Here is a 24,468-nt window from a genome sequence, read left to right as displayed (position 1 = left end):
AATGCTGAACATTAAATTATAATTATTAAAGTTAATAAGAAATAACATCTAACTCTAGTATTAAATTATTTCGTAATTAAATAATATTATAGCCTTTATCTAGCCCGATATCTTATGGCATTGATGGCGTGTAAGTTAGAATGTATTGGGCATTAATGTTATTGTTTAGGTAATTACGTTATATTCGTATTCGCGTATATTTTAATATTTTTTACGATATTTTAAAACGTTTCAATAAGTTATATGGATTATAAGTTTCAATAAAACGTTTCGTAAATCATTTTAAAATATCGTTTCGTAATTATAAGTTTCGTAATGAAATAATTATTTATCTATTTCTAGAAGATGAGTAACTAATATATAATTTATTTTATATATAAAGCAAAGAATGAGCATTTCTCATTATATGCAAAAGATAACATTTGAAATCATGTTAATTTCTAAAATATTGACAAAAACAATAGCAACAAAATATCACAAAACTTTACAAATAGAAACCCCCCCAATAATATATTTGAACTGTTCTACAACTGGGGAGAAACTAGACCATATTTCCCCGCTAAAGTATATCTTTAAGGTGCTATTCAGTCTACAAATACGTAGTAAAAACAAAATTTTTGTGCTTAATTAAAGAGTTAAAAAGATCGATTGCAAATAAAATAACTTATAAATTGTAACTTACATCTAAATACCAACAACTGCCGAATCATATCGAGCTATTTACGGCTATTACATAAATTATAAACCAATTTGGCACTAGAGATAGATGTTAGGCTTCATCTCATATTAACTTTAATAATTATAATTTAATTAATTAATTTAAATAATTTAGACCTACTAGAAGAAAAAATCGTAGTGACAGCGGGCCAATAGAGAGCAGGGTGCGCGATCCTTGCCGTAATGCGGTTTGCGCGCCAATTTTCGTACGTGCGTTAATCAAGCCGAATAGTTTGGCCGAATATTTGGCTTTCGGCCTGAGGCCGAATGTACTATTCGTTACATCACTAAAATTTACTGATTAGTTCGGCAATTAAAACTTTTTCCCACGGACTTAGTTCCTTGTTGGGAGTGACACATTAAATGTGTCTGTTTGACTCAACGGGTGAAACTCGGTAATTGGGCCTAAAATACTAAAACTCCGAATGAAGTAATAGAAAAAACCCAACAAAGACCCCCGTATAAAAATTAGGGAACGATGACGATCGAGACTTTTTCGTCACCAGTCGTGAACCTTTCGGTATGTGTGTGTGTGTGTGCATCCCGCCATCGCCATCCTTAACCCAAATCTGGATTAGCGCGTGGAAGAGACCCAAACCTGGATTAACATTTGAACCCTACGTGGACTAGCACCTGAACTCTAGCCAACTCCTGAACTCAACCTCCCTCAACCTCCACGGGAATCCTTCAACGAGGACCTACTTGGACTCCAAGTATTTGTCGTCGCGCGAAAGTTTTGTAAACTCTCTTTCTCGAACTGCTCCGATTCCTTTCACTCTTTATTAGGGTTAGCCTCTGTAAATAACTCTGTACATAGACTGAATAAGCGGATATTTGTTAAATGAATAACCTTGTGGAGCGCACTTCTTCCGGAACTCTCCTTCCGTCTCCATTCCGAATCTAAAATACTACATACGCGACCGCTTGCGCGAGAACGTAACGGTTTCTGTGTCTTTCGGTATAAGACACAGTGGTGTCATCCTGATGGGGTGCCAAAGAGGCACCGACCCTGCGGTCACATACATCTGCCAGTTTTGTTGCAGCTCTTACCATTGGTACCAACGGAAAACCGTTTACAGACAGCGAATTTTTGAAAAACACATTTATAAATTGTTCCGAACACTTATTTAATGACTTCGCAAATAAAAAAAGCAAATCATTCAGAGAATTAAAGAGATGCCATTGTCAGCTTGAACAGTTGAGCGTCGCATTGAAGATACAGCCGAAAATGTTGATGAACAGGTCAAAAATGATTTCTTATCTAGTGATGTAATTAGCATTGCACTCGATGAAAGTACCAGTGTAAATAGTATGGGTAGGCTTGCAGTTGTTATTAGATATGCATCAATAAATTGTTTAAAAGTCAATGAAGAACTTTGCGGTCTTGCTTCTATGAATGACACGACCAAAGGCACTGACATTTTTCGTCAAGTACAAGAGTTTACTAATTTCAAAAATGGGGTAAATATTGGATTTAAAAGTAAATTGTTTTCCATAACAACTGATTGATAGTGTTCCAGATTCCAAGAAAAATTATTGGAAAAATCAGATTATAATCTTTTCATGATATCAACGTGTTGAGTATCACTTCCTACGAAGTATTCGTCTCTGAAAAAAATTGGCTTTGCCATTTTGTCCGCATTCGGTTCAACTTATAAATGTGAGCAAGTAATGAAATTTATTTTAAATAAGAACAGGAGCAGCTTAACTACCGAAAATTCATATGCTTGTATTCGTCTTAAGATGACTAACTATAAGCCAGATTTGACTAAACTGACGTCACAAGTTCAGTATCAGGAGAGCCATTGATATCGAAGAGAAAAATAAAGTTTATTTGTTTTTATAATAATTAGAATTATAATTTTAATTTTTATGTTTAAAGTTTAAAGCGTATTGTAATAATTTTCTCAATAAAATTTATCTTATTATTCACCAAAAAGTTTTAAAATTAAAATGCCCGACTTCTTAACGTCTTCTTAATACACACATTTTGGTTAATTTTGACCCGCAGCCAAAAAAGGTTGCCGACCCCTGCTCTACTGTATTGTCTATATTACTATATCAGATGAACTTAATTCAATTTACGTAAATTTGAAATTTTGTTATTTTGAATAACATTTTGAATAAAAATGATTTATTTTAATGCAATTTTATCCTTACGAGTATAAAAATTAAGCGATAAAAGTTAAACAACTCTACAGGGAACACCGTAAAGACCCGGAAGATTTTCGCCAGCACCTCACTGATAACGAGAAAGGATTAAGTTTAAAATTTGAGCTTTCAAGATCCAATAGGTTTTTCTCTAGAAGCGTCTGCAGTGCAGGATGAAGAAAAGAAGAAAATGCAGTTTTTATGGCAATTTTTTTTACCTTTTGATTGCTTATATTTCGACCATCTTTTTATTAAAAAAATCTAACAATTTGCATAGGAAAATAATTATTTTTCCAACGAGATATTCCGATTTACTATAAACGTTTGAGGGCGGAGAAATTGACCCCTGAAAATCGGCAACTCTGATTCCTGTATATGTCGGCCAGTGACTTTTTCACTTGATGCGGAATCACTGTCGTGACTATCGATCTGAAAAGAAAATATATTTCTTTTATCCTAACAAGAGCTTCCAAAATAGAAAAATTTGTTTCTTTTGAAAATGATTAGACGAGGCTATGCTTATTTGTCAATAGGGATAAATTTCTTTATGAAGATAATGTCTCTAATTATTACTGTAATGTCAATAAATTTTATGAAGAAAACATCATCATATCCAGTAACATGCCATCGAGCATTAACACTTCTTCAACATTTCTTCAATATTTTTCTTTGTCATCCCAATAACAAAGAAATGCATAGTGACTTCTATATAGAATTTTTTTTTGTTATTATATGATGCTGTCAATTTTTGCAAACAACTTTTATGTTAATTTTCGTGTTAACGTGGTTATCTTTCACCCTGATTTGGATGAAAGATAACCATGAAACAAAATATAAAGTGTATAGCTATCATTAAATCAAATGACAGCCATACACTTTATATTTAGTTTCTAATTATTTAAGTGTGGCCAAGTAGTTAAAATCACTGAAAACTGGCCGCAGCAAAAACTGAACGTCATCAGTCCGCAATAAAACGCGCTGACCATGTGGAGTTTTCCGGGTTTTTTTTTTGTGTCTAACACCTAAATAAAGATCGGTTTCTGATTTAAAATCCTTCTCCCGGAAGGACTTTCAATGGGAGTTTGGCAGTTGCACGTGTGCTGCGTTACTTTATACATCAAAACAATCCATTTATTTTATTCCTCCAACCAGCGGCGTTTTAGTCGCAAACTATAAAAATGGGGATTTCCATAAGATATGAAAAAGAGCATCGTACATTACGCAAGGAACTTTAAACTCTATGATTCAACATCGGATCAGCGCTTCCACAAGGTGACGTTGGTTGCACTCGGGGCTAACTTGGCCTCGAAAACAAGAAATGAGGTTTTGGTCAGCATACGACGAAGTTACATTGGTCAATAAACAAATACCGTTCATTAGTTTCATTTATATTTGCATAATAGGCTAGAAGTCACGAATTCCTGTTGTTTGGGACCCCAATGAGGATTAGGAAAAGGGCAACCGAGACGAAAAGAGGGTGGCACGTGTCTCAAGTTTTCCAATGTACGGTCGCTCCTGCTGCCAATTCTCTTTCTTTCCTCCGTATTTTTCTTTTATCCACCCATCTACGTGTATTTAGGTCTTTTTTTTTATTTTCTATGACATTTATTTTAAAACTTTTTGTATAGTATTCTCTTCACGGAAGAAAATATCATAATAAAGTTTGTGTTACTGTACTTTCTTCTTTTGTATTCTTTTAACATATCCGAACTACGTCAATATCTTCAATTTTAGTACAGTTGTATATTCTATCTGCATTATTTTCCTATAGTTTTGATTTGGATATTTTTGCTGATGTTTCACTTCACTTCTATTGCTAGCAACTTTCTTGCTAAGCATTGTTATAAATTGTAAAGAAATATTTTACGGTGAATACGAAGTGACGTAGGTTTAAGAACAACATAAAATACAATATTTAATTATAATTCTAATAAAAAAAAATCATGCCATTACGAAAGCATGGAGTTGTAAAGCAAAGATCTACTGAAATCGTGCACAGAAATGTTTCCCTTGTAAACATGAAATGTTTAAAATTTAATTTGAAAAGTGAAATTTGTGTTACGTAGTGGAATTTTGTAAAATTAAAATTTACGTAAATATTGTTTTTGTTTAAGTATCTAAATAAACATAAATTTTGCTCATTGAACCTTTTATGCTCTCAAGTTTTGTGAGTAGTAATACGAATGTGTTTTGAGTGTCACGTGTCATGAACTTGAATGTTCTCATTGAGCGAGTTGGTACCAACAGCATCAACATGTTCGTGTTTGTTATCGAAATAACTCAGTTATCGAAATAACTTGTTATCGATTTATTTAACACAACCAAATCTTCTAGTGCCAGGTAGAATTCTTGGTCGTACGTTATCAGTTATCATGTGTAGAAACTTAATATTATAGGAGCATTAGTTTTGTCTAAGTACACCGGTATGTCAAATAGACATTATTATCGGTATTGAAGAAGACGTTTTAAACACACATAAAGGACACAGATAAAGGATATGATATGATAATTATCATTAATATGACAAATTAATCTATTGTTCAATTACACCAGATGACCTTTGATTAAACTTACTTTTGTTTATTTTTAATTTGTATAATGAAAAATGAAATAACTTATTTATCATTAGTTTTTTATTAATGTTTTCTTTTATTTTTACGTTTTAATCTTTTTTCTTCAAACATTAATAAATTTTGTTTGCAGAAGAAAAATTTGGAAAAATATTATTAAAATCCACAATTCGAATGCAAGATTTTCAGACTGTATTTATGTCATGCATATTTTTATCCGATAATAACACATATCTACTGTAGAACTTAGCTTTATTTTCCCGGCTGACATATATAACAGAGGGAATGTATTGCGATAGGTAAAAAAATACACCTCTCAAATGCAAAAAAGTTATTTTTCCTGTATGTATGAATGTCAATGTATATATATTATATATATATATGTGTGTGTGTGTGTGTGTGTGTGTGTGTGTGTGACACGATTTTGTTCACCCAATTTGAAGCTTAAAACTTCTGTGCCTTTTGTCGAAAATGTCAGAGATTTTACTGAGATGTTTGAGTGTTAGGATCATTGATGTTAAATTTTGGTAGTTAAAGGTCTAGGGAATGAGGAGATAGAGTATGGGGGTTAATCGTTCAAATCTCGAGTAGGATCGGACATAATAAAGATTTTACTCCTTATTAGCATTTATTTATTTATTTATAAAATCTATTACTTTCCTCAAAATTAAACGGTTTGCCATTTTATAATAATTAATAATATGAAAAGTTTTAAAAATAAAATCCCATAACATATAGTGCAACATACAATTTTAGCTTTATTGCCGGCAAAGTTACACAACTCGTTGTTGAATTTTTAAAATTGTTTTCAGTCACATCAACAAATAACTACTTTATAGTTTAAATATGGTATAAAAATGAAGCTATTTATCTCAAGAATCATAAATAGATTCTTATTATCGTAATTTATCAAGGATAACTCTGTTCGATAGTATTGTGTTCAGTTTGTTTACGTGAAGAAAACACTAGAAAAAAAATGTGTTAAGGTCAAATGGAAGAGATTCACTTTTAAAAAAGCTGAAACTGATAACGGTATCCTTCATTTGTCTATTTAGAATTTAATATAATAATAATAACAATAAAACAATGACATCTAAACTCTATTTAAAAACACCTACTTATTATATGCTATATACGCTGTAGTATTGGATAAAATTTGAAAAAGACGTTTTTTACGCTTCTTGTCATAAAGATAATAGGTGGGTTTATTCCAGGCCTCTAAGTGGGGATCCAGCCCACCCATGAAAATTATAGTTTGGTTTGATGAGATATTGCAACGCAATACATAGATGATTTCCAAGAAGAAGAGAGCCTCCCGATATAACTTTCTATGGGCTCCTATTAAGATATTAGACAGGTGAATGCTCCAAGCAGCCAGCCTTTTGGACAAACGAGAACCCACGACCAGTGTTCATTCTGCCAATGGTGGTCATACGAAAAGTATACCAAAAACAGTTAGGCAAAATTAAGCATTTAGTGGGCTGATTGATTTAATTTAACAGCCGAAATTATTGTTTACCAAATAATTAAATTCTATGTAATTTTGCTCACTTTCCTTTGACACCGCACTTCAGTTTAGTCATTTTTGTGATGTTATTCGTATGTTTAAATTAAAAGTAAAATTTATTTTTATGAAAATAATATTTAATTGATAAGTTAAGGTAAGAAGTCCACTATAACATTAAGTATTTATCGGATTCTATTGTTTTTCTTATTATTTAAAAGTAAATTTATTTAATCTAGTTTTAAAATTTTACTTGCTAAGACAAAATTTATCTTGTTAAAATATAAAGTCAAACTTCGGGTTTCGAATTTAATTCGTTCCTAAAAGTTGTTCGAAAAACGGATTTGTTGTAAAACCGAAACAAATTTTCCCATTAGAGACAATGTAAAAGAGATTAACGCGGTTTTATTCATTAATTTGATTTAAATTTCATTCTGGGTATACCGAAAAACGAAAATACCGGTAGTATCTTTCCCGCATGCACAATGAAATGTAATTTACATAGCAACATCATCGATAAAATGTATCGTGACGTGAGACGTTCTCTAGTCCCTAACTTCTGAATGGGTAGTGCTGTCGTTGATTGGTCCAGCCGTCGACTTTCTTTAACATAGGAAGTATAGGAAATTGACCATCGGTGGCCAGCTCTGCCGAGTAGCTTGTTCGGCAACCGGGGCAAAAATGAATTCAAAATTTTGTTCGTAAACCGAATTATTCGAAAAGCGAGGCGTTCGAAACCCAAGGTTTGACTGTATTCTATAAAATTCTATAAATTGTTTAAAATGCTTCCGGAGAAGAGTTCTGTGAGAAATTGGTCCCTATTTAGGTTTTAGGAACGTGAAAAATCCTGACACGTAAAAAGTCCACGTGGTCAGCCCGTTGTGACACGCAAACACACGGCCTTTAGTAGTGTTATTCGCTTGACTACTGGTTAGGGTTAAATAGGGGCAAGTTTTCCATAAAAGATCTCCCGGAAGACATTTTCTCTCGGCAGATCGTCCATGTGTTGCTTTACCATATACAAATAAACCAAACCAAACCTATCAGATGTTTATGCTTCATCTTGTAATAAACATGAGAAACTATTAAATTTAAAACGTAAAAAAATATATTTTCTCTAAATTTATATATATAATCATTTCTATGGCAATGTAATTCTAACCATATAAATAACCATGTTATTGATATTTACTATTAGTAGTGTTATCTTGAAAATTATTTCATATTTACTAGCTTACCTGAAATAATTATGATTTCTTACATTATATTTTAATTTTAGAATTTTTCTGGAGCAATGCCACATTATCTATTTTACAAGTAGACTAACTTTTTAATATAAAAAGTCGAGTACGAAACGCATCAAAGAAGTTAGTTCACTGTGATTGATTTTTTTGATCCGTTTAATCAATAACAACGGAGAAAACTTGGAAATCTTATCGGTGAGACCCACGTGATTTTCTCACATTAATCAGCACAATAATTTCCAGATTATAGTCTAAATATCAAAGTTTAAACTATAATCTGATGAGTCTACACCAGATTAAAACAATTCTTTGCTTTATCAATTGTAAGACTAGTGTACAATACAATAGGTTCTGATTTCACTTATTAAGAGCATTTTTCTTCTCGGCTGTCAAAAAATGGTAATCGGTCAAATTTTGAATCCCTCTGGACGGTTTGAAATTTTATGAATCCAAAAATGTAAAACAAACGTTCAAATGTGTTTGCATATGTGTGTGTGTCGGGGATGTAAGTTAGGGTTGTCAATTTTCTGAATAACAAATTCAGAACAAACTCTGGAAAAAACACGAACTTGAAAAAGTAATGAGCAAAAATAAGCCTACAACTTTCGGAACATTTCTTTTTTCCCTTGATTACTATTATGTTGGTTTTAGTGAGTTATACTCCGTTGAACCGGTGGCTGTGAACTATGCCGGGTCAGAGTCAAAGCATAGTAACCAAAACAAAAAATTTGAAGTGTATCAGTGTGTGTGTCTGTATTCAGGAATTTCCTAATAATATGACGTATTTAATATAGTGGCCTTCTGTAGTGTGATGTATGTATTTCTATTCAACTGTAATGTTCCCAGGCTTTTGTGTAGTGTGTATGGTATGACACCTGTAGAGAGAACGACAGGTACAATAAGCACCCTATCCATCCTCCACAGATGCCTTATTTCCTGGGCGAATTCCGTTTATTGCTGACTTTTTCAGTGCATGTGTATATTGTGAGTGTTTGGAATGGATATGTCTATAATGTATGTGATTTTATTGTTTGTAATGAGTGTGATGTCTGGTCTGTTGTGGTAAATTGTTTTATGGTTCTGTCGTAGTACATTTTGTGCGTGTTGTTTTCCAATACTGTCTGTGGGATGTATTTGTAGTATAGTTTGTGGATGTCTACTAATTTGTGTTTCTTTGCAAGCTCTTGGTGTATTATATTTGCTACTTGATTATTTTAAGTAAATAATCTGTCTGTGCCAAGAGCTTGCAACCAGAAGTGATGTGTTGTATAGTTTCTAGAATGATGTGACATTTTCTGCATGTGTCATTTGTAAGTGTTGCATCTTTGAGTATGTGTTTTCTGTGGTTTTTAGTATTTATGACCTGATCCTGTATGGCATTCAAAAATCCTTCCGTCTTCCCAAAGAGGTATCCCTTAGTTACCCAGCTGTTTGACAAAGTTTTCTTGTCAAAATCCTAGACCAGGTAGTAGGATGCCTTCCATGGAGTGCCTTTTGAACCCACGATTATTTTTTTTTATCTTGTGTCGTGTTCATATGTTGTGAGTGTAAATTTAATGGTGGGTTATTTGAGTCTGCTAATGTTACTGCTTTATTTAACTGTGATTTTTCTTGCTTTCTGTAGAAAAACTCTCGCAGTGACTGTATTTGTTTGTAGTGAAAGTTAACTATGTCAATCAGGCCACGTCCTCCATCTTTACGTGGAAGAGTTAATCTTTCTGTGGCGGATTTAGGATGATGTTGTTTATGCTTAGTAAGTGTTGTTCTTGTTTTCCTTTGGAGTTGTTCGAGATCTGTGTGAGTCTAATATATAACTCCAAAAGAATATGTGAGTACTGGGACGACATATGTGTTTTGCATTTAATTTTATTCTGAGAATAGCGTTTAACCTACTTTCTATTCTTTAATTAATCCGTTGTTTTATTTGTTTTATTAGTTTGGCGTGTTGGAATCCTAAATACTTGTAGAACACGCCCTCTTCCATACATTCAATAATATTGCTATTTCTAAATGCAAAATCTTTCTTCAAGACTTTTTTTTTCTATGTAAAGTGTTTTGCATTTATCTAGGCCAAACTCCATTTGTATGTTTTTGGTGTATGAATGTGTGATTTGTAAGAGTTGATGAAGTTGTTTTTTTGTGGATGCATAAAGTTTTATGTTGTCCATGTACATGAGGTGTGACAGTGTAAACTGTGTTGTTTTTTTTGTGTCTCTTAGTATTTTGAGAAGCTAGATCGTTAAGATGGATGCTATAATTGTAGGTGTATGTGATCCTGAACGTCGTAGAAGAATTTTTGAAGGACTAAGTTGTGCAGTCCATGAGCGAGTGAAGTGTATGAAGGATGAATTTTCCCTTGCTACTCATCACGAATTGCACCACCTATCGGTTTGTCATGCGTCTCCCAAGAATCAGTAGCAAGTCTTAATTTTACGATGGCCTGTGTTGCCATCAATCCAATTCATTTGTAATAAAGAGGTGGAGTAATTATTTTTATAAATATTGACAATGAAATTTACAAAAATGAAATTATAAAATATACTGTTTATTAAATTTATATTTTCTTGATTATAATAAGTTTTATAATACAATTATTATATACAGTATATATTTATAAATTTAATATGTTAATACATTTTTTTTGTAAAATATATTTTTGAATTTTTCCACTTTCTGTTTTTGGATAGTCTTCAAAGAATAATACATATCTTGGTATTTTAAAATAACTAATCTGAAAAATAGAAAAATATATTTAATACATTTTAATCTTTTAGTAAAATAATTCAGATGTTTAATTAATTTAATTAATTAAATGAATAAATGAGTTTCTCTCTTAGCGAGAGCTAGAAGGAGGACTTAGAAGAAGATAGCAGGGACATTTAATCGAATCCCTTCATGTACAGTACAGTACAAGGTGAATCAAATGAAAATTATCTTCCCTTCTCGCCGTTTACACCATCAGCAGGCCTTAGACGATTTTGTGAATCGTCTAAAGAGCATTAAGTTCGATCTATACGGGTCATATAGATCGGAAATAATAAACGAGGCTTAACACACAAAAATAACAACAACAAAACTTAAAGACTATTCAAAATAAAACTTGTATAACATGTTATTAAAAAAATCAAAGCTCATAAAAATTTAAAAATTGAGGCCTTTTTTTACAAAAACAGCACATGTCGAAATACTGTTGAGAAAAATTTATAAAAACCGTTTCTATTATATTGCATTGCATCTTTTGCTCCCATTGCCAAAACAGTGGGTTATTTTGAAGGTTTTGTTGTATTGTCGGAATATAGACTTTGACAGGTCCCAAGCAAAATTAAATTTTTGCTAACTGACATATGCTGTTCTTTTCCAGAAACTTCATTTCTGCAGTTCTTTTTTCACTTTTTGCACGTATTATCTTGCAGCCACTGCTGTTGTCTTCTTCTTCAATGTCCACATATTGTTTATCACCTAAAACACTTGACAGACATTCGTAGAAGTTCTTATTCTCTGCCTTCTGAAAGAAAACTGACAACTTCAAGCAGTTCACAAGTTTCTTGTCCGGTATAGGTATTGGATCTTTTTATGCTTCTGGCAGTGTCAACTCATTGATCCACTTCCTGGTGCATCCAATCAGAATGTTTTTGTATGGCCTAGAATGTGTGTTACGAAATTGAACAGCTTCTTAATCATCAGTGACTTTTACAATCTTTATTAATTTGAAATTCAACTTTTACTCAATAAATGGGTGTTACTTTCGCCACCCACAAGGAGCCACGACACACATTACTATTTCCTTCCTTTTGTGGTTTGTGTGGCTAATTCCATGAACTTTGTCTTATCAAATAACATTTTCTTTCCTCTTCTTTCTTGGCCATAAACACTCACCAATATGATGCTGACGTTACTGCAATCCAGAATACATTTTAATATAGTTGGTCATCTTGTAAGTCAATCTTTCTCACAAAAACAGTAATTGTTGGGGACATGTGCTGTTTTTGTGAATAAATCTTGATATTTGCTGACGTGTTGTTTTTGTAAAATCTCAAAATCTTTCACATAGAATATCTCTGTTGGCATTTTCTGTTGTTTCATAATATTTCATGGGCAAGTCACCTATCATTAGGGTTACCAGATGCAATGAAAAACACATTTTTGCCCAATTTTAACTTGTTGTTTTTGCAAAAAAAAGGCCTCAATTAAAAAAAAACTTATTAGAAAAAGTGACGTTAAGATTTGAAAATTAGTAGTCAATGGATAGAAACTCCATATAAAAGCTGTAGTGTTTTAAAATTACAGAACTTTGCCTGTTATTTCACACAAATTTTTTCTCGTTTTACATTTTTTTCTTTACAGCATTTACAGTTACACTTTACATCTACTGTTTCTCCATTATTTAAATTTTCTCACTATTTCCCATCCTTTCCCCAAAAGAATTAGCAAAAATACTAATAAGTTATTTTACTCATCATGGATCTCTAAGGCAGCCAAACATAAAGTAAAGTGCATCTGTTGAAATCAAATATTCGTCTATTTACAAACGTATAAAAGTGAAATTAATAACAATATATATATAAAAGTATAATTTCATCGAATTTTATTCTATTGTCAGCTACTCTTTAATTATATATAGTTTAAACAAATAAACTCAGCATGCAATACTTTGATAAATGTTCGTTCTTCCCCGCAAATACCACCAGGCTGCGCGCACCTGTACTTCCTGTACACCTGCTTCAGGGATTGACCAGCCTTTTCCTTTCCAGTTATTTATAGTTTCATAATGTGGAGTTAACGTTAATTGATTTCAACCATGAACGCATTCTCTGACATTAACAGTATGACACTGAAAATATCGGTACCTCTAGCAGCAGTATGTTTCATTGCAGCAATGATTTGCTCACACTGATTTTCAATCATTATAATTGCATTAAAATCCCTGTCAGTAGTCAAGCGTGTCTATGCCTGAATAAGTTAATTACGGTTGACTACAAATGCTAACTAACTCGGACTTCACATACCATCTTTAATTGTGATTTCTGAAACTATTTTTTTTTTTCATGGAGCGCGCATCTCTATGGTCTGAATAAATAAATAAAAAAAATAACGAAGTTTTGCCCATTAATTCCCTCTCTGCAGAAGACGTTGAGTAGAGTAACTGCAATTTGAATCGTCTAGTATGTTATTGAAAATAAATAATGTAATTTACCTTTTCTTTACAGAACTCTTTTACATCTTTTTCGCTTAGTTTATGTCCTTGTTTCAACTGAATGCAAGCACAAAGTTCTTCTCCTAATCTCGAATCTGGAACTCCTACCACCTAGAAAAATACGTTACATTAAGCTAGGCGCTAACATGCAATTTTTAGTGGACAGACTGGTTGATCGACCGATCGTCATTACGCGCTCACTACAACCAAACACTCGACTAACCGAACTAACGCATATTTTAACTCATCATGGATTTTGCAGCTTTTTTCATAAATGGAAGATTTATTTTGTACTGCGCAAATGAACCCTTCAGTTCAATCATCGTCGGTTTCAATTATTAAAAAGTTCGCAAACATGTACAGTACATACGTTATTAAATCATATTAAAATAATAAATGTACTGTATATCATTTCTTCAGTTAGTAAAAATATACTGTACTTATTCGCAAAACATAACTTATTAATAAACTATCTTGTAACTTACTTTAATTAAAAAATATATTGAATATTATAAATCTGCTCCTTCTGGTGGAGACATCGCAACATAGTAGCCTATTATAGTGAACACCAAAATTTAACTGAGAAGTCCGAATGTTTTGTTGGAATGAGAACACGATTAAACACGCAGTTCAGGTCGTAGTTGGGCAATCGTTCAGTTTGAGCTATGAACTAAATAATCCGGCGTTGCGGACTGTTGCGTTTGAGCGAACTCCTGGAGTCTGTAGGTATTATCCATGCAACTAAATTGCCGGTCGACTAAAAATTGCATGTCAGTGCCTATTCTTACAGTCGTTTAAGAAAATAAGTTTTCTGAGATTTCATTAACAAAAATTTTCTCATAAACTGATATTATTCAATTTTCTGCAGTTTAGTTTCTCTCCTCTTTGTTACCAACATTTTAACATGTAAATTATTATAAAAGTTTTAGGTACAGAAACATTTACATTTCTGCAATTACCAGCTGCAACTGACAATTAATGAATTGCTAGGAGCAAGTGGAAATTTGTTGCCTAAAGCCTGAAAGAAAGGATTGATGCTACCAAGTTTTTTAGTGTTCGTCGTGTTTAACATATTTTCGGCTTGTCTTGTGGTTTTGAAATTTCTAAGAAATTTTTACCTTTTGGAATTTTAATTATACATTTTACCGGTGTTGTATTGCATCAGTTAGTGACTGGTTTGCGTCTGGTCAGGTGGAGTTTTCCGAATTTTCTTCATGTATCTAATGCCTGAATAGGAACCGGTTCCTTTAGAATGTCTTCCCAGTGGTGCACTTCTCTTTGGCATATTGGCCATGTGTTGCGTTGCCTTATCCCATCAATCCTACAATGTTACCGACATGTTGCAAATTTAGCAGCCTCAAAAGAATGCATCACACTGCACGGGTCGTGGATTAGCGACTGACTACTTGGGAAAAAGTTTCGCCTCCGCAACGCATTTCTCTCCGTAAATTCTCCAAACTTCATGGCAACAACAGTTCAAATGCCTCCGAGAGAGACATTTCTCTTGATTTTGTCTTATCTTGCGTTGCCTTGTTTTATTAATGAAAATTAAAACTAAACGTTTATTTTAGTAGATATTGTTAAAAGAAGATTTATCCCATTCTTTTATTTGTTTGTTATTTTACTTTTCAAAAATAAATTAGAAAAGAATCTGATAGCAAAGCATAACTTGAAACTTTTCAATTCAGAATGCATATATACTTACGTATATTTCTGATATTGCTGGATGAGAAAGAAGGAAGTTCTCAATTTCTTGAGGATATATATTTTCACCTCCACGAATAACCATATCTTTAATTCTTCCAGTAATAATAATGCATCCGTTCTCGTCTAAAACTCCCACGTCTCTAAGTAATAGACAATAGTTTATTATTATTTGTTTAATTTAAAATACCAATAATCTAGTTTTAATTATATATTATGGTGTGAGTGCATTGGTGTGGTTTAATGGATTCTTAATTGCGAGATCAATACACAAAGACTATATATACTTGATTTCAAATGTATGGGTCGATCTAACATCAAAAGAGGCGATAGTTAAGATCAGTGTTTTCCAACCTATTTGGATTAACGACACGCTTTGAATTTAATAAGATTCCTGCGGCACATCATAATTTTTAAAATAAAAATGTTTAAAATTGCGATAATCATAATACATTTTTATGTGTGTTTTTGTTTATTACGAAAAAAATAACCGTATCGAATATAATAGGACCAAGTATGGTTTTAAAAAGTTATTTATTTAACAAAAATGACCAAAAAGAGTCCTAATTCTAATGTGATATTTGTGCTCGTTGTTTACATAATTTCTTTATTCGAGTAGTTAGTTGACAAGGAAAATTTAAAATGAATAACAGTTAATTTTAAAAAATTGATAATACGGAGGTTAAACTTACCATGACAAAACCTCACAATTTTACAAATATATTATAAAAATAAAAAAGTCTATTTGAATTAATACGTAAAAAAAACTAAAACTATTGTGAGTCTTTAAGCTGGTACGCCATAACATTTATAGAAGCTCAAAAGAGTTGGTACGCTCCTACACACTTTTTTCAGGGGATATGCCGATGCCGCAAATTTTGCAACACTACATTTCAGCAAATACTTAATTCTCCCTTCGGTCTGCCGGCAGTAAAAAGACGAAAGATAAATGAAATTTTAAAAACAGAACTTATTCAAAATTCTAAAAAATATTTAATATTTCCGCGACTCGCTCAGGCACTACCGCGGCACACGGGTTGGGAAACACTGGCTCAGATGGAGGATAGAGATTGATATACCGATTCGAACTAACATAAAAAGTTGTTAGGCTCGCTCAATATAGAAATCGAATCCGGATCACTCTATCTCAAGATTATTTTTATGCAGATGAGTTCTATAGTTTTTATTTTATCAATTTTTAAGTTTCCCCTCCACCCACCAGTAGCCAAGTGCACAAAACTGCTAGGAATAGGTTGCGTTCAAGCCTCATTAACGGCTGGAGTTTTTCGTTTTTTCTTCGCATATCTAATACCTAAATAGGGGTCAGTTTCTCATAGATTGCTCTCCTGGGATACACTCCTTTTGTCAGATTGCTCATGCCTTGCGTTGCCTTGTTCCATTAATGAAAATTAAAAGTAAACGTTAATTTTAGTAGATATTGTTAAAAGAAGACTTACCCAGTGTGATACCATCTTGCGTTATCAAACGTTTCAGCAGTTTTCTCTTTTTCATCCCAATAACCAGAACATACGAAAGGAGAACGACATAGAATTTCACCTTTTGTATTGATAGGGACTATTCTCCCATCTGTGTCAACAATTTTTATCTACAGAAATAATATTCTAATCGTGATTAGCATTTAATTATAATTTCTTAACAACAATAATAAATTTATTAAATAATACTTCTGTGTATTCAAAAAGTCTTCCTGCACTTGGAAATTTCATTTTGTTGTCCATGGAAACCATACCAGTTATTTCTGTGCTACCATATACATTCTGACAAATAAATTTCTGTTAAAAATTAATTTTATAATTTTTACTCACTTTTTTTCTATTATTATTCAACATCACTTACGTAAATCTTTACTCTACACTTGTCCCTTAAAGCATTTATCAAATTTTCATGAACTGGAGCGGCTCCAATTGTAACTATTATTAAAGTTTTTAAAATTTATTTTATATAGATTATATCTATTTACAAAAAAAAATTATGTTTTAAAATAATAGTGACAGAAATAATATTTTTAAAATTTTTACCACTAGAAATCTTATAGTTTTCATATAGTACCGGTACCTTAAATAATTGCAAAAACAGTATATGTCAAAATACACTGTTGAGAAAATTGATAAAAACCACTTCTATTAAATTGCATTGCACATAGACATCTTTTGCTCTTATCTGCCAAAACATTGAGTTATTCTGAAGGTTTTGGTGTATTCAGGGCGTTTGAAAGGACCCAAGAAAAATTTAACTTTTGGTAACTGACATGTGCTGTTCTTCCCAGGAACTTTAGTTCTGCAGTTCTTTTCACATGAAAAAGTTTGCATATATCATTTTCGAGTACTCGCAGCCACTGTTAATGTCTTCCTCTTCAATGTCCTCATATTGTTTATCACTTGCTTCACTTGACAGACTTTCATAGAATTTCTTATTCTCCGCCTTCTGTGGGAAAGCTGACAGCTTCAGGCAGTTCACACAAGTTTCTTCTCCAATGTAGGTTGGATCTTTGTATGTTTGTGGCAGTCAATTCATTGATCCACTTCCTTATGCTTCTAATCAGAATATTTTTGTATGACAGAATATATGTCACAAATTTGAATAGCCTCGTCATATAAACTTATTTCTAATAAGCAGCAACAAACTTCACACTAATTTGTAATAATTATAAAAGTGATTTCATATTAATAAAGTAAATAGAATTTTTAGGATTATTATTTTATAGATGTTTGTATCGTTTAAAAAAATTCATGATAGGGATCCGCGGGATTCAAAATTGTGAGTTTAGTGGTCTGTGAGGTCAGAAAAATTGGGATGTAATAGAGTAATCAAAAACAATTTTATATCAGAACTTATTGTAATCACATTCTATAGCCTGAGAAGGATTTACTCGTATGATGCAGGAACACAGATAAACCGAAAGAAATTGGAAAATAGCCTATATTCTTTCCAGAACTATCCTAAATGCATCTATAAAGTTTCGCAGAAATCGGTTTAACCTTTCTCACCTTCTGACACTCGAACAAACGGACAGACAATTGAATTAAATTATAGATTATACTGATGTATATAAAGCTTTATACTTGTGAGGGCATGCAGGTGTCGAGACCTTAGCATCTCTCCCATAACTTCATCAAAAGTAAAGAGTAAAAGTGAAATGTTTTCTGTAAGTAGAGAGAATAATGGCATACCTCCATGCTGCAGATAAAATGAAATTGAATGCAATGTATTTAAATGACCCAAGAAAAATTTCAGTTTAAAAATCATTATTTAAAAAGTTATTATAAAAAATTCGCAGTTCAAAAATAACGATTTTTCAACTGAAATTTTTTTTTAATTTAAACGTCATATTTAATTAAAATATCTTAGAATTGTGTATTATACATATGTAAAATTTAAAAAAAGTGATATTTTTCTCATTATTGAGTACATTTTCGTTAAAGTCCTAGTTTCAAAATACAGTCGCAGGCTAGTTAGTAGTTAAGTTTTAATCGAGAATACCTTTATGGCGATGATGAACTGAAGAACTGAAAAATAAAAGTTTTGTTAAATTTTTGACAGAATATTTTAAATATCTTTACTTTTTTTAAACGTTGAGAAATTTGCTCAAAGTACCTCTACTCAAGTAGCAGATCGGCCATTTTGAAGGTATCCACGTGACCTAAAATACCGTCATAATTGGCTAATTAACTTCTCCATAAAAAAGAACCGCTGCCATTACTCTCTGTACTAACAGGCACTTAAGCCGTGTAATACTGTACACTCCACCCAATCGGTTGACATAAAGATCGGGTCTGATCAGGTGCGGATCTAGGTTTTTTGGGGCCTAGCCCTATTAGTCCCCATGTAGATCCGTCCCCGGATCTGATACAGATGATCGATCATCTGAAACAGACCAGAGCTGAAAAAATTTATGGGGTTTTTTTATCGCCCAGATATGATTCCGGGTTTTCAGAACAATAGGCTGATACCTTAACTGCCTCAGCATCCAAGTGGCTTAAATTTAAATTATATAATTATTTTTCAAAAATACACTCTCATTTAGTTGCAAAATATAGAAAAACAAAAAATTTAGCGTAATTCATTAAAAAGTTCAGGAATTTTACTTAAATGAGATGCAATAATCTATATTACACATTAAAACATAATACCTTCTTTCCAACTGCTAAGATCATAATTCCCTTTAGAGATGTGGACTAGCATATCGACAAACATTGTTGGTGTTCCATATACCATTGTGCATCTAATGAAAATGTTTACAAATTTAAATGACGTAAGACCGATACAATTCTTTTAATATTTTAATTACCTTTCTTCCTCTATGCTTTTAAGCGAAGACGGAGCATGAAAATGTCCTGATGGGTAAACAGCTGTGCCATTACATAACAATGTTAAAAGTGTTCCTCCCGATAAACCAAATATGTGGAAAAGTGGAACTTGAACGCAAATTATAGGTTTCTGAGATAATTTAATAAATCATAACTTAATTAACTGTATTAATTACTGAAAATATTAAAAATTCAAAACACCAAACAATTTTTATACATAGTACTTAATTGCTTATTGTTCTCTCTTTTGGTTGTGTCCTTTGGAATTAATCTTACATACAGGAACGATGAAAAAAGTAGATTAAATATAAATAATATTAAAAAGTGTTCCTGTATGATAAGTTCTTCGTAGCAATTTTGTACTTAATTCCAAATAACACAATTTTTATAGAGATAATTCTGAGAATTCTTAAATAATTAAATGCCAGTGGTCGAATAGATAAAACCGCGGGTTAGTGTCTAATTAATGTCTAACACGTAAATAGGAGCCATTTCCTGTAGAAAGTCCTCTCGGAAGTCACCCTGTTTGCAAATCTTTAATTAGAGAATTCTCTCTAAAACTAAATTTAGGAAAATTGTTCATATTGAAGTAGACCTGACCAAAATTTAAATTAACACGCGAAACTGGAAAAAATAAGTTATTATTAGTGATTAATTTGTTAACGCGTGAATCTCTTAAAGACTATATGATCTCAGTTTTTATTTTTTATGAAGAACCTGACACAATGTAAAAAACTAAAACTAATGTAAATGATGAATAAACAAGACAATGGAGAGAGAAACAAGCAGAGACCAGAACAAAAACATGAAAATTTTTATAATTTAGTTTTTTACATTAAAAAAAACTCTATTTCTTTTGTTTTATTGGTTTTATTTATATGGGTTTATAGAGATTTATGATTATTTCGGGCTTCATCTTATTACTTCATTATGGAGATACAGTAGAGACTCGTAAATCGGCACCCCGGTAATCGGAATCGCCGGTAATCGGCACGATTTTCAGTCGGACTGTGTCGTGCTGAATCGAACGTTTTTGATGCTAAATTTACTTCTAAAGTATAATTTTCATGTTTTTATATTCTTCAATATATTGTATTTATTTTGTTTGTACAAAATACAGAAATAATTTTTAAATTAACGATACGATAGCCTCGATTATTATTATAAAAATTTTCGTTAGGCTTAAAATCGACGAAAATTCAACACGAAGCGACACGCAACGAAGAAAAATTTGAACATCGGACAGGTTAATATATTTTTTCGTACATAAACCGTAATCGGAACCAATCCCTAATCTGAACAACCCGACCCCAATTGATTCCGATTTTCGGTTCACTACTGTACGTTTACCGTAATGCTCGTACTACGCTGAAATGATGCTAAAACAAGAAAAACCAGCATGAATTTAATAAACGTATTTAAAAAAAAAAAATATATATTTTGTTCCATAGAGCTCAACAGAGTATTCATAAAATATTATCAGAGATTTAATATTGTTTAATTTCTTTTAGATTTGATATACACTAACAATGTTTGCATGAAATAAAAGAGCAACCCCTCATAAAGCTTTTACCTGAGACATCACGTGTGCCCACATCCGAATGTCATCACATTTCACAGCAGGACACACTCTGGTTAGCACGTCTGAATATTGTTGTATAAAAATTACAAATTACAAGCTATTAGTTACAAGTTCCAAGAGTTTTAATACTAACAAGTAAAAAGTACTTGCTGCTTCTTGCTGATTTTAAGACCGATCGAGGTGCTCGTTAAGCAAGGTTCCACTGTAATCCTCGACTATATCTTAGAGTTCCCTCTTACAAAATGGAACTATCCAAAATCCGATCTATTACGTTAAAATTAATATTTTCTGTTTGAGAGAGAGTTTACATAAGTACATAACTTGTTACCACGGTATTTCATTTTTCTCGGCTTGAGATTTTAGGATGAACTGTTTCTTTAATTGTCGATCTCAAGATCAAACTCGACTGAAGGCAGAAAAGTGGAATGATGGGAAACACAAGGATATAAAGGCGTTTCTTTGCACAGCTCCTTTGATAGGCCCACCAGTGGCCGAGTGGTCTCTGTTGCCGCTCATCGCCGTGGTGACCAGACCCTGAACACTGGGAAGTTTGGTCGTGGGTTGCGGCGCGACTCGGACAGGCTGGCTGCTAGGAGTTTTCCGGGTTTTCTCCTAGCCAATAACGACTGAATAGGATGCCAGTTCCCCATAAAAGTCCTCCCGGAAGGCACTATTTCCCGCGCGTGCGTTTAGGCCGTTCGAAATACGGCTGGCTCTTCAGTCGCGTAGCGATCATATACACATGTCTAGTCGGAGAAAGAGCCTATCTGAGCTAAAATCTCTATATCAAACACCTGTAGAAAAGAAAGAAGAAGATGATGCTCCTTTGACTAAATCTTCCGCGCTTCTTCTTATTTTTTTAATTCAGTTGTCCAATCATTGGGGACAATTTGGGTCACCTGAGGAGAAAAGCAACAAAGATCTTCCTAGTTGAATTGGTATCAAAGTTAACATCTATCCTCAGTAACTTCCTTTAAAAACGAAAGAAAGTCCCGCTTTGATTCACAACACATAAAATAGACTTTTAGTTAAATTATTTAATTTTACATCAAACTATAAATAATTATAGTCTCGGATTCTCACATTTCCATATCACCACAAAAAGAAATCACGTGGGGTGAAGTTTAATTCAAAGCATCATGCCAGACATGTTGACCAATGTGTGGCAGAGATCTGAATGTAGGTTAGATGCGTATCCTGTTACGAGGATGAGCACACGTAATGTCTGAGATGAAAAACTTGCTGAGACTTTTATTACATGTAATGTTTATCGTTGTTTGCCAAATTTCACAAGTAAGAGAAATCGAATAATATTAAAACTCAAAAATTCTAATTTATGTTCTAATTTTATTTTTATTTTATAAAAAAGTTATTTTTAATTATTAAACCGGCAGGTGTTATAATTAAACATTAAAAAATAATTTCAAAACAAACATTCTCATTAACAAGGATTAAGTTTTCAGAGTGGAAGCTGTTCTGTGTTTTCATAACGCAGTTAAACTTTTTTCCCGTTTAATCCTTTAATCCTTAAAACAATTTAATTGTAAAGACTTTATCATGTCTTTAATGTTTTAATTAAATCACCATTTTCAAAATTAATTATTGATTTCCTTTCTTTAACAATTTCTTTCATAATAAATTAAATTCATGTTTAAATAACAAATAAATAAATAAATATATATATAATATATATTATGCAGAAAGAAATATATATATATATTTTTCCTTTATATAAATATGTATTTCTAAGTTAATTTCTGAAACATATTTATTATTAGGATTAGAAATTCATTCAAAGCAATTTATCGCTGTATTATTAACTAAAAACAGTTTTATTAAATTTTTAACAAAATTAAAATATATTTAGCCAAATTTTATAAAAGAACAATTACTTAACCAGAAAATTATAAATTTATCGATTCAGTAATGTTAGTATTAACTTAAGTATAAAATCTTCGTTGAATTGTGTTGATGGTGTAAGGCAGAGTTTCTCAACCTGGAAGTCGCGGGTGAAACCATAATTTAATTAACTGTCATTGTACAACCTTGTCTTTTTACCAACCGATTCACTGGATGTAGTGGCTCACTTCGTTTTCACAAATTTATTCATTTCTCATTCGAAATTTAAAAAAAAAAAACAATTCAGTTTCACGGTTGACCGCACACTAAAATAAAAGCACCAGACGCACGCTTCTCATTCGAAACTTAACTGAAGTGGTGCAATCGCCAGCGCCTCTTTTATACTAGTGACAGCACGACTTGTTCAAACGCATCCATATGCATGTTCAAACATGCTCTCACAGCGAGTATTATAGAAGGAGATCAAATCACAAAGAGCACGTACACATCAAGTCACACAATACACGTCATACATGCGTGTTCATACCCGTCGCTATAAACACAGCGACATAAAATAATAGGAATAGTTGTATCACATTTTTTATACTGTCGGTATTTTCTTAATGTATAAAATTAGTGCGATGTGATTACATAATATTTAAAAAATTTACATTTATAATTTACTGTTATTATTACCTTTGGAGGGGGTCGCGAAATATTAATTTTATTTATATTTACTATTTGGGAGGTCGCGGAGCTAAGAAGGTTGAGAATCGCTGGTGTAAGGCGACACAATACATTGGCAATCTGCTAAGGGGGATGCCACCAGGGAGGTCTTTGATGGGAAACTGGTTCCCGGTTTAAGTGTCAGGCACAAACCCTCACCAACTACCAGTTTGAAAAAACAAAGTTTCTCTTACTTTTATTTTTATCTTAATTTTTTATTTAATTTGAGCCATAAATAAAGTTTACCTTTTCAAAGAATCCAAGAAGTTTACAAGAGATTATACCTTGATTTAACATCTGAAAATGTGTTAGAACAGCTCCTTTCGGCAAACCCGTCGTTCCCTAATAAATATAAAGAATAAATTAGTTGAAATAACGAAAATCAACGATAAATTTATTCTAATGTTATCTTATTGGTGATTGTTATTTTTTTATAACAAAATTGATTCAAATTAATGTTCACTTTTACTGGAGATAGTCTTTCAGGCAGAGTAGCCTGGAAGAAAGGGATGAAAATTATATCTAGTTCGACTCAAAGAGGTTTGTTTAATACAGTCTCAAATGAGCAGTCTCAAATGAATGGCATTGTCTATCACTTGAAGATAAAATAAAGTTATTGTATTGGTAAATATACATTAATTTAATTTAGTTTTTGCTCCAAATTGCGCATAAATTGTACATAGGCAGGCCACTAACGTTTTGCAAATTCTATAGACACAAAACGTAGGCCTATTTTTACCACTTACGAAGAGTCATTCAAGAATTACATCAGCAGAAATTTGCCATATTTGATCTTTTTTCCCATAATTCCAGTCAGAAGAAATCAAGGTATCTCCCGCTCGTAATTATGTCATCTGGTCAACCATTCGCAAACACACACGTATTATTTTCAGTCGATTTTGTAACAAT

The 24,468-nt window shown here is 32.3% G+C and overlaps 2 protein-coding genes across 4 annotated transcripts in view; both read right to left on the bottom strand.

Annotated features, from left to right (window-relative positions):
• The window catches only part of LOC136989845 (medium-chain acyl-CoA ligase ACSF2, mitochondrial-like), a 34,517-nt gene extending 26,213 nt beyond the window's left edge, over positions 1-8,304 (bottom strand). The window contains exon 1 of the mRNA XM_067288129.1: positions 8,181-8,304. Within this exon, the coding sequence (XP_067144230.1) occupies positions 8,181-8,245 (65 nt within the window). The 5' untranslated portion in view covers positions 8,246-8,304. The remainder of the gene's footprint in view (positions 1-8,180) is intronic.
• Positions 8,305-10,766: 2,462 nt separating this feature from the next.
• LOC136989905 (medium-chain acyl-CoA ligase ACSF2, mitochondrial-like) overlaps positions 10,767-24,468 on the bottom strand; it is a 31,108-nt gene continuing 17,406 nt past the window's right edge. For 2 of the 3 annotated variants that reach the window (XM_067288208.1, XM_067288209.1), the window contains 9 exons: positions 23,806-23,901; positions 19,394-19,542; positions 19,236-19,327; positions 16,942-17,015; positions 16,770-16,862; positions 16,542-16,690; positions 15,086-15,227; positions 13,381-13,491; positions 10,767-10,917 (listed from right to left, as the gene is read on the bottom strand). In XM_067288208.1, the coding sequence (XP_067144309.1) occupies positions 10,798-10,917; positions 13,381-13,491; positions 15,086-15,227; positions 16,542-16,690; positions 16,770-16,862; positions 16,942-17,015; positions 19,236-19,327; positions 19,394-19,542; positions 23,806-23,901 (1,026 nt within the window). In that variant the 3' untranslated portion in view covers positions 10,767-10,797. Of the gene's footprint in view, positions 10,918-13,380; positions 13,492-15,085; positions 15,228-16,541; positions 16,691-16,769; positions 16,863-16,941; positions 17,016-19,235; positions 19,328-19,393; positions 19,543-23,805; positions 23,902-24,468 lie in introns of those variants that run through there. The other variant, XR_010882972.1, reaches the window with a different exon arrangement.

This window comes from Centruroides vittatus, unplaced genomic scaffold (genome assembly GCF_030686945.1).
Source record: "Centruroides vittatus isolate TY-2023 unplaced genomic scaffold, ASM3068694v2 scaffold_769, whole genome shotgun sequence".
NCBI classification, from domain to species: Eukaryota; Metazoa; Arthropoda; class Arachnida; order Scorpiones; family Buthidae; genus Centruroides; species Centruroides vittatus.
The sequence above is the reverse complement of the archived record's forward strand: the minus strand, read 5'-3'. Positions and strand labels throughout refer to the sequence as shown.